Source organism: Sinocyclocheilus anshuiensis, unplaced genomic scaffold, assembly GCF_001515605.1.
Source record: "Sinocyclocheilus anshuiensis isolate Anshui unplaced genomic scaffold, SAMN03320099.WGS_v1.1 scaffold2438, whole genome shotgun sequence".
In the NCBI taxonomy this organism is placed as follows: Eukaryota; Metazoa; Chordata; class Actinopteri; order Cypriniformes; family Cyprinidae; genus Sinocyclocheilus; species Sinocyclocheilus anshuiensis.
This window is the reverse complement of record NW_015558685.1, coordinates 75,365-86,889: the sequence shown is the minus strand read 5'-3', so window position 1 is coordinate 86,889 and position 11,525 is coordinate 75,365. Positions and strand designations below refer to the sequence as shown.

The 11,525-nt window shown below is 38.4% G+C and overlaps 1 protein-coding gene across 1 annotated transcript in view; it reads right to left on the bottom strand.

The window, feature by feature from the left end:
• Positions 1 to 11,525, bottom strand: part of LOC107681335 (WD repeat-containing protein 11-like) — an 87,235-nt gene that overhangs the window by 3,782 nt on the left and 71,928 nt on the right. Inside the window, exons 10-11 of the mRNA XM_016477614.1 lie at positions 10,719 to 10,864; positions 9,804 to 9,883 (exon numbers count right to left, since the gene is read on the bottom strand). Of these exons, the coding sequence (XP_016333100.1) occupies positions 9,804 to 9,883; positions 10,719 to 10,864 (226 nt within the window). The remainder of the gene's footprint in view (positions 1 to 9,803; positions 9,884 to 10,718; positions 10,865 to 11,525) is intronic.

Genomic DNA, 11,525 nt, shown 5'->3' with positions numbered 1-11,525 from the left:
ATAAAACTGCCCAGTCCTGCAGATTTGCTTTATACAACATTAGGAAGATCAGGCCCTTTCTTTCGGAACATGCTATACAACTAGAGGTTGACCGTTTGATCGGCCGGCCGATTTGTGGCATTTTTTAATGAATCGGCATCGGCCGATTGTGCTGCAAATTAGGCCGATTTATAGGCAGGCACATCTGCAGGCAGCTAAGCGTTGTTGCGGAACGCCGGAGAATCTCTCTCTGGCTGCGTGAGAGATGGAGCAACTCACACTCTGCAGCCAGTTCTTGTTCACACACAGCTTCAGCTAATGATGGCAGGGCAAATCAGACCATTTCGAAAGTGTAATTACATTTTACCCTAATAGAATTGATGCCGGAAAGTTATCATATTCATAAGTGCAACAAGTCATTTGCATGTGAAAGTAGAAACACATGAAATTCAGACGGAACTTCTAGGCTGATTATAACGTGCACGTTAACTTTCCTCATGAAATGTGTGTGTAGGTCCGACAATAGCATCCACAATGTCATCGCTTGTGGCCAGTGCACTCTAATTTTGTTATCACTTGGCCATTTGACTTATAGCAGTGTCCAGTGTTTCCCATATATTGAGTTATGGGAAATAAATAAAATAAAAAAAAAATAGATTTCCCAAAAGGCTTATACTTTGTTGACCGCCATAAATGGATTTCCCAAAAGGCTTATACTTAGTTGAATAAACTGAGCAATGCACGTTTCAAAATTAAAATGCAGCGCGGGTGTTTTTATATGAATGTATCTTTGAAAAGAACCGACCATCTTCACAAAAGCTTCGATGTCATTTTCATTTTGTCTTTCCTGTAATGCCTGATAAAGTAGCGTTTGTGAGCGCAGTGCTTATTAGATTACAGCCATTACCAGGGAAACCGCTATATCTCCCGCTCCAACAGCGCCTCCTGCTGTCAGAGAATGAATTTGCATTTGCAAGTCTGTGGGAAACTGGTGTCTGTCAGCAAACATAAAAAGCATGCTTCAGAACTGTTTTGAGAAGGTGCTTAAGTTTTGAGCCATGTATTATTACTCTGAATTAGGCTACTACTACTATTACTATCTTGTACCCTGCAATAATCTTTTACTCAAAATCACTTTTATGAGATGAAGGGAAAAAAAAAAAGAAAAACGGCCAAAATATCGGCATCATATATCGGCCATCGTCTGCCCTGATTTCTAAATATCGGAATCGGCCAGTGAAAAACCCATATTGGATCAACCTCTATACACAACTCCTTGTTTAAGCTCTCGTTTTATCCAGACTGGACTATTGCAATGCTCTCTTAGCAGGTCTTCCAGCCAATTCTATCAAACCTCTACAACTAATCCAGAATGCGGCTGCAAGATTAGTCTGTAATGAGCTGAAAAGAATGCATGTCACACTAGGGTTGGGCTGATAGACGATGCCATCGTCCATCGCCGATGGCTGACAGACATCACGATGTTAAGCTGACATCGTGATTCCCCACCACCCCCTCTCCCGCAATCCGCCGCATCCCAGATCCGTGTTCAGAAAGCAAATGAAGTGTACTACGGAAACCCTAAAGGGAATAAATAGCCTACAAGATGGGAGGATAAAAAATATTTCAATACTGCAAATAATTCGCCATCGTCCTATCAGACATTTCTCCTTACTCTGTGTATGTGGTAAGTGAACTTTCATGTACTGTAATGCAACAGGCTACCACTACCAAGCGGCAAACCTTTTAGTGGCTCCGTATAACGCGTTATTTGTTTCACGCTTCGGGCACATCCCTAACCCTGCCCCCCGTCCCGCCCCCCAATGTCATCGTCCATCACGATGTTTCACTGTAGACATCGTCCGATGCCAATTTGGTAGACATCGCCCAACCCTATGTCACACCTCTGTTCATCAATTTGCACTGGCTACCAATAGCTGCTCACAATTCAAGCAGAAGAAAATTCAAGGCATTGATGTTTGCCTACAAAACCACCACTGGCTCTGCACCCCTTTAGCTAAATTCTCTACTTCAGAATTATGTGCCCTCTAGAAGCTTGCGTTCTGAAAATGAACGCCGCATTATAGTGCCATCCCAAAGAGGCATAAAATCACTTTCTCTGACTTCTACAGTAACTATTTCGTCCTGGTGGAATGACCGGCCCAACTCAATCCAAGCAGTCCTTAGCCATCTTCAAGAAATGGCTAAAAACACATCTCTTCAATCTTCATTTGACCCTCTAACTTTAGCACTCTCTATTCTAATTATAAGGAAAAAAAAAAAACCTTGACCCTCTAACACTTGCACTCTCTATTCTATTTCTATTCTTACTACTTGTCTTCTTAAAAAAGAGAGCCTCTGACACAAGCATTCTCTATTTTTTTCTATTCTTGTTTTCTTTTTATTTGTTATAAAAGTGAACCTCTAACACTAGCATTATCTATTCTTTTTCCATTATTTTGACTTGTTTTACTTTTATTTTAAAAAAAGACCCTCTAATGCTGAGTTCACACTGCACGATTTTTGAAAATCATGCAGTGTGAACTCAGCATAACACTAGCGTTCCCTATTCTTTTTCTATTCTATCTACTTGTTTTTCTTTTTATTTATTATAAAAAATAAACCCTTGTTACGTGTACTGTGTTTGACCGAGACTTGTCACAGCACTAACATATTATTGCCCTTTTGTTGGTTTTGATTGCTACTATTTGATTGCTTCTAAAGGTAATGTAAATGTAAATATTTGTTCACTCCATTGTTCAGACCCTGTGAAATGACATTTTTCAAACATTAAGGTCAAGGTGACTCTTAAAGACCCCAGGAAATGATTTGATCATTTTTTTCATGCATTGATGTATTTTGTATTGAAACAGGTAGCTGGAGTGGGACTTATCAAAGGGCTTGTTATTTTGTAAAATACTCAACAACTTGTTGTTTGTCAAAACTGTGTGATTTGCTGCTTGCACTTGCTAGTCAATTCAGCTGGCATTAAAGCGAAGATAATTATCATTCTAGAGAGCATTGCTGTCCTAATTCTGCTACTTATATTATACCTTTGTATACAAAGGTATAATATAAGTACCTTTAAGTACTATATTTATATAGTTAACGTATATTATATAAGTTATAAGTAACTTATATAAGTACCTTTGTACCTATAGGTACTCTTTTTGTGAAGAAAAAGTAAATACTTTTGTTACGTGTAGCAGAAGAGTAGGAACGCATAACTACATGCACTCTGTCACCATAAATTCATATTTAAGTATTACTTTTATATTTTTTTAATTAATTACATTTTTTAATTTATATTGTATTTATCTACAGAAGCATATGTCGTCATACCTCAAACTTCTCTAATATGAGCTACTGGAGTCTTGTCTGTGTGAGATGATATTGCAGGGTGTTCCGAATAAAGTGAACAGAACTTAAATGGATATCCCGTGCTCAGGGACTAGGGAGCAGTGGACACTGCATAAGGAACCAGTCAATCAGAACACAGCTAATGTCTTCAGAAATGAACACGCATCATTTTGCTTTGGACAAAATTTATTCATTCAGTTGGGCAAGGGTCTCCAAACTCGGTCCTGGAGGGCCGGTGTCCTGCAGAGTTTAGCTCCAACTTGTCTCAACACACCTGCCTTGATGTTTCTAGTATACCTAGTAAGACCTTAATTAGCTAGTTCAGGTGTGTTTAATTAGGATTGGAGCTAAACTCTCCAGGACCGAGTTTGGAGACCCCTGCATTAGGGTCTTTTGGGTTACCATTCATGGTCGCTTTGTGCAGTTTTTGAAGCAGCATCTTTTGGGCACCCCTTGCATTATATGGTCTCAGAGAGTTGGATTACTTTTCTTTGTTGTATTTTGTTGTATTAATCTGAGGAAAGAATGTCATAGACATCTGGGACAGCATGAGTGTGAGTAAATAGCTGTGTTTCCACTGTCGGGCCAAATGAGGGAATGCTTGTGCGTGCCAGGGCCAGTCGCGTTTCCACTGTCACTTCCGGGGCTTGATCAGGCCACCTCTGGGTTTCATCAGGGCTAATGACCAGGGTTTTTTGGCACACTGAATTCAAAACAGGCCAGAGGTGTGGTCATGAACAAAGGCCAAGTTTATCTAAAGCCCCATTTCCACCGCAGGAAAACGTCTCAGTTTCCTCCTTCAGGGAATGAGAGTTACATACATAACCAAGAAGTTCAGGTTAATCCAAAGTATATGAATGTGAAACAGGCAAAATTTTATTACATTGGTTGTTTTACTTTTCTTGGCAGATTAAAAATTAAATGTCCAGTGAGTGGCAGCAAAAAAATGCTCTATTGTGTTTGAAAATAGCATACAATGTGCACTGAACAATAGTGTTAACATAAGCCCCATTTCCACCGCAGGAACTTTCCCCAGGAACTAGGGACTTTTGACCTGTACTCGGTGTGTTTCCACGGCAGGAACCAGGATCTAAATAAAGTTCCTGGTAAAAATTTGCCCCTCAGAAAGTCCCTGCTCATGAGGTAGTACTTTTTCTAAGGTCCGGAAATTTAGGGGGCGGGACTTGTGCGGTGAGCATCACGCAGCATTGTATTTCAACCACCATATTCGCATAATTTTTTTTAAATATTACTGTTATTGTGTAAATGTAGTTATAAAAGTACTTCAGGCAAGAATGTAGTTGTTTAAAACTCAAATCTGCAGTTTATTTATAAAGTCAGCGCCTATTTGAAAATGTGCTTCGCCGATTTCGGAGACGTGAGCTCCATGCAATCACCGGGCGCTCCGTGCTCATGTTTCCCGACGAGACCACCTCGGCAACCTCACCTCGGCTAGTACTTCTGACATTTGCCACTGGCTCTGATGTCTCTGCAGTGGTATACATAAGATTCGTTTTGGGTAAATCTAACAGGTAATCTTTGGTCTTTATTCTATTAATCTATTAATATGTTAAAATTAAAATTAAAATTAAAAGAGGCAGTACTGTTTGATATAATATTTTGTTTCATTGTAATGTATGTACATTCCCTGAACTACATTTCTGCGGCTATTAATATGTTTAAATGAAATCGAAAACAGGCAGTGGTGTTTGATATCATATTTCATCTTATTGTAAATACAGAGAGGAAAATTGCAGTAGCCAAGGCGATCAGGGTCTGCTGTTTGCAGAATTACCGGACTTGCGTTGTCCCATCCACGGGAGTTCACACTCCCGAGTCGAACTCACGAAGTCCGAACAACCGAGGACGCAAGTCAGAAATTTGCGTCCTTGGTATTGAGAAACGCGTGCAGACCTACGTCACCTGACTATTTGCCTAATCTTCTCGGTACTTTAGACCGCGATGGAAACGCAGACAGCAACAGGTCTGGGGGAAAAAAAGTTCCTGGGGCTAATTGTTCCAGGTAATTTCGCTGGAAAAGCGGCTTAAGTCAGGAGATGTTTTTATAAATCTTTGGTCTTTATTCTATTAATCTATTAATATGTTAAAATGAAAATAAAAAGAGGCAATACTGTTAAAATATTTTGTTTCATTGTAATGTAGGCTATATACATTTCCCTGAACTACATTTCTGCGGCTATTAATATGTTTAAATGAAATCGAAAACAGGCAGTGGTGTTTGATATCATATTTCATCTTATTGTAAATACAGAGAGGAAAATTGCAGTAGCCAAGGCGATCAGGGTCTGCTGTTTGCAGAATTACCGGACTTGCGTTGTCCCATCCACGGGAGTTCACACTCCCGAGTCGAACTCACGAAGTCCGAACAACCGAGGACGCAAGTCAGAAATTTGCGTCCTTGGTATTGAGAAACGCGTGCAGACCTACGTCACCTGACTATTTGCCTAATCTTCTCGGTACTTTAGACCGCGATGGAAACGCAGACAGCAACAGGTCTGGGGGAAAAAAAGTTCCTGGGGCTAATTGTTCCAGGTAATTTCGCTGGAAAAGCGGCTTAAGTCAGGAGATGTTTTTATATCAAGCTACCAGCTAACATCAATATTTAAGATACTTAAAACAATTTTCAGTTCAAAACTCATTTTCAGACATCCAATTGTGATCTGATGTGGATTCTGATCATCTGATCACTGAAATGTATTATTTATAGAATTATATACAATAGTAAAGGCTACTTATGCTATCCTTTGCTATAATAAATTAATGTTTATGAAAATACCAGAGACCACTTGAAGAACTTAAATCATTATGTTATCATAATCATGTATTTATTTGGTTTCACCTTCACTTTGTGTCTTCCCTGTACTTTTGTTGATACAGGACTCATCTGCATATGTCATAATTTGTATATAGTCCGGTAGATGTTGTCTACTCAAGTCTTCAATCTCACCATAGAAAGACGCTCCTCTAGTAGACAACACCTTCTTCGTTCCCTTATAGTATTCCACTGAACATCAGAAAGCAATGGCAGGTAAGGAATGCTGAGCAGTGTTTTAATGTCTGCTGTATCAGCTCAGAAATTCTGAGATTCACATTGTAGGATATCAGTGTGAATCAGACAGTTATAATGTGATCAGAACTTTGCTAAAACTGACCAAGCAGCAAGAATTCCAGAGTATGCCCCCAAGATAAAATGGATGACCATAAATCTGCCCAGGAGCCAAGTGCCAACAAGTCTGGAGCAACCTAACCAACCAACATTTTACAGCTTAAACAAAGAATACTAAGGAAGAAGATTCCCGCTGCCAGTGTGAATGCAACAAGGAAAACAGCCCAAGGGGGAAATTGCTTCTCTAGGAACCACCCTGCTGGCTAGTTCCTAGAACTGAGTTCTTAGAACTACGCGGTGCGAAAGCCCTTATAGCAACACCCCGAGCTAAGACCAGAGATGGCAAAAGTACACATATCCTTCACTCAAGTAGAAGTACAGATACTCATGTTTAAAAATACTCTGGTAATAGTTGAAGTACTGACTACACTTTTTTACTCAAGTTAAAGTATAGAAGTATGGGCTCCGACATGTACAAGTAGAAAATAGCCATTACTACTACCTGTTTTAGTGTCACACTGGTAACGGGACCTCACGTCATATAAATATCGTAATAAAAAAGAACTTACATTTCAAATTTTGTTAGCTAATGAATGTATCCAGGCTGAACAACCGACATGTAGAACAGGGCCGAACAGAGTTGATATGTTTTAGATTAGTCCAATAAAGTCTTGTTCATATTGAAAAGAGAAGTGTGTTTTGTGTTTTGTGTTTTGTGCTTACAAGTTAATGTCTTAAACTGCCGATCTTGTTACCGTGCCAATAAATCGTGTTTTTCACTGTACTTTTGATTTTAAAATCAGTTGCTGATAGTTACGGCCGTTCAATTAATCACTGGCCTATTCAGTTGATCAGCCGTAAAAGTGATTCTGTTAAATTCCCTATAAATATCATAATTAATTCCCTTTGAGCTAAATTTACCTGTTTCCTTTACAATATGCTCCTTGCAAAATGTGCGATAGAGCCAGTTCCTTTCAAAAATTGTCAGAGCAGCTTCTACAGCCGATATTTCCGAGCAGAATGTGCATTTTTGAACACCTCAGCTGTTTAGAGCTCACAGTCAATATGCAGAGGGGCATTCTTAAGGCCACTAAGAGTATCTCATTTTTAAGGAATAGAGCTAAACTCAGTCTCAATGCGAGCTCACCTCTCACTTGAGTGCCTTCAGACTTCCTTCGCTTTGTTCAAGTCAGGGAAGTTTCAGAGAACATTTGGGTTGTTGGCAGCAGCCTCGACAGTATGCTGTCTTGGTCTGCTTCATATGCGGACACTTCAGGTTTTGGTTAAAAGCCTGCATCCGCTTGTGGAAAGTTGGAGATAGGAGATATGCAAGTATTGCTCTGAGTTTATTTATAAAGTTTATTAAAAAATTTTGGTAACACTTTATTTTAAGGAGTCCTTGTTACACGTTACATGTACTTAATATTATAATAACAATTAATTATGAATAATTACATGCAAGTAACCCTAAGCCAAACCCAAATCCTAACCCTAACCATATAGTAAGTACATGTAGTAAATTAATATTACTCAGTTATCATATGTATAATTACACTGTAACAAGGACACCTTAAAAAAAAAGGTTTTATAAAGTTTTTTTTTTTTTTTTTCCTGAAGAAGCAAACTGAAAGGCCTCACACACTCATCCTCTTTGTCCTGTGCACACTTTGCGCATCTACACAAAGATTTCAAGCCAATTTAGGCTATCCAATCAGCTCTTTTACAGTTGTTAAGCCACTGACATTCATTCTTAAAACTACCTAGCCTGGTTGATGGCTTCACTTACAGATGAGCTGGACATTGCTAATAACACAACGTGATCCCCATTACATCAGCTACCGACACAATGTTGAGTGAGCTGAAATCGAAAGGAAACATCTCCGGTTACTCAACACAAGCTTGGTTACACTGTATAACCAGAGATGTTTTCTGTCCGTAAGCTCTATTTCTCTGGCTGAAAGGATAACAGTACAGTGAGACGGGAGAGAGCTCAAACCTGCTAAAGACCTTGTCTCCTAGACGGCCACCGGGACAAGACCACAGTTGAGTCCTCTGCACAATGTGACATTGCTGCAGATATTTTATTCTGTGACAAACAACAATTAAGGCTTTCTGTATTTCACTTGGTATGTTAATGTTTTTTAAAGTGTTATATAATATAGAATATATGTATAGAAACCAATGAGGGTCAATGGGGGAGTCTATATGACCGTAACAAAATTTGCACAGCCTTTCCAAAACACATCTATGTGTCAAAACTTTGCAGACACAATCATTACCCAAAATGAGAAATATCCACCAAATTTCAAGAAGAAATAAATAATAAATCAACACACTATTTTCCTATTTAATACTGTAATACTGTCACTTAATATCCAGCGATATTGTCGACTTGATTGCACAGATACTACTTAAACTGAACTGAGCTGGATGATGACATCACTGAATTCAATTTGAAATTTCAACATTCAACTGAAAATTGAGTGTTTACCATTGTAATTTTGCATTAATGGCACACTATTTTCCTAATTAATGCAGTACAGTTGCTTTGACACAATCTGTATTGTTAAAAGCGCTATATAAATAAAGGTGACTTGACTTGACTTGACTCCTCAGATTGCATAATTTCATGGAAAGTTAAAAGAAATGCTCATTCTTTCTAAAGAAAGCCCCAAGTTGTTTGCATTGCTGTGCATTCCTGAGATTACAAAAAAATGGAAGCAGGCATTTTTATTGCTAAATTATTGGTCAAAATTGTCGTTGGGAGCAGTGAATAACCAGAACTCTCTTCTAGCCTCAATACCACGACTGAGGTGAGACCCTTGAGAAAGGCACCAAACCCCCAACTGCTCCCTGGGTGCCGCAGCAATATGGCTGCCCACTGCTCTCTGTGTTCACGGTGTGTGTGTGTGTTCACTACTGTGTGTGTGCACTTGGATGGGTTAAATGCAGAGCACAAATTCCGAGTATGGGTCACCCATACTTGGCCACACGTCACATCACATTCACATTCACATTGATTTAGGCTTTGAGGTCCGAGGCCCCATACAGCTTGTTGTTAGCCTTGGCTTGCACTGGCCTGACAGTGGAAAAGCAGGAAATGATGAAAGAATTTTCAGTTTTAGGTGGACTATCTTTTAAGATTCATCTACTTTTAGATGAGATGTCAAAATATTGTTTGTCTATCCATAAACATTTATGGATTTTAGTTTGCAAACAAACAAACAAACATTTCATGCAACATTAGTTTACAATTTTTATGACATTAGTTTTAAAATGAACATAGCCCTACTGCATCTAGCTGTTTGAAAAACTGGAAGATGCATTAAAAGGATATTAATGTCGTCATTTGTCTCCATCACACCATATTTCAAGCAGGCTTCAATAAAGAGTGCAGCACGGTCGAAATATCTCATGCTGTCAAGAAATGTAAAAATATATCAGAGACATATCTGAGCATCATGCCCTTTAACATGCACATTCAAATGTCAAACTGGTGGATGCTGCACTTTTTAACAGGATGCCTAGGATGTGTAATTTTTCTCCAAGATTATACATAAAACACAGCGCCTTCACAAAGAGTTTAATGGCATTCAGGCATGACACATTGATATTCTCAATTAAAAATGTATTATGCAATTTTAAAATAATTCTTCAACCAAAAATAAAAACGATCATTTAACCTCAGGTCAACCCATATGACTTTCTTTCTTCCATAAAACACACAAAGGAAAAGTTCTCAAGAAATGCCAAGCTGCTCTTTTTCTATAATGAAAGCATACTGTGATCAGGGACTAGAAAAGAAAAAAAGTACTATAAGGTATACAATAAATATCTTCCTAAACTTCTGAAGAAAATACTGTATCTTTGTGTGATGAACAGAACTTAGATTAAGTTCATGAGGAACTTTGTATCATTCACTGACAATCTTTCTCTCTTCTGTAGATCTCAAATCTCCATCTTTTTTTCATAAAAAAAAAAAACTTGGCATATGCTGTCAGGTTTAATGTAAACACACAGACATTCTGCAAAACATTTCCTTTTGTATTCTAAGAAAAAAAAACATGATTTTGAAACAACATGAGGATGAGTAAATGATGACATAATTTTGTTTGTTTTTTTATTTTATTATGTTATTTTACGCTTAATTCCTAAAACAGATTTATTCCTAAAACACATTTTAATGGATGAATGGGCAACATAATACTCTGAATGGGCTAAATGACAAATCAAAAAGAAAAGAAATGCATACCTGTGAAGCATCTCGCCCACTTTGTGAAAGCATCCTAATGAGAGCAGGACCAGGATGGCCTTTGATTTCTGATTTACCTGAGGAGAACACAGATGCTCTGCCCAGCGCTTCAGCACATCTGAACTTTCTGCTGGGTTCAGACGCACCTGAGAAAGAGAGACATTAAGATAAACATTAAGATAGATATTATATAAGATTCCAGAGCATTACAATAGACATTAAGATATATAAGATCCCAGAGCATTAATTTTCCTCACTATTTACACAGATTATTTGCTGCAAATTGATCACATCAAACTGCAGTCTAATTGGCTGGCTGCTTCAATCTAACTGGATGACGTCCACATAAATAGAAAGGTTTTCTATTAGTCCATCAGGAAACAAAAGATGCATTTATAAGATAGCATGAGGATATTATGGGTGCTACCGAGGAATAACTAGTTTATAGGAATAACAAAGCAGGCACGACTGAATAAGTATGTGTGTTCTCTTTTCACATTAAATAATGATAAATACCAGCTTAACTGATGTGCACTACAGACACAAATTAATAAATTACTGTCACTGTAACAATTTTATTGCTAGATCGTTGGGGTCAAATATCGATGATGGAGGCTTAAGTCTGCATGTAAAGTGCAAACGCCCACTTCTTATGTTTGTTTTGTTCCCTTTCAATACTACACTCGTACTGCGTCTGCTAGACCCATATGGGAAAAAAGCCTTTTTCTCCTGAACTGAAGCCTTTTTCATTCACGCAGTGAAACTGCACAGCCAGTGGTTCGTGCAGTGTATTAAAAAACATACAAA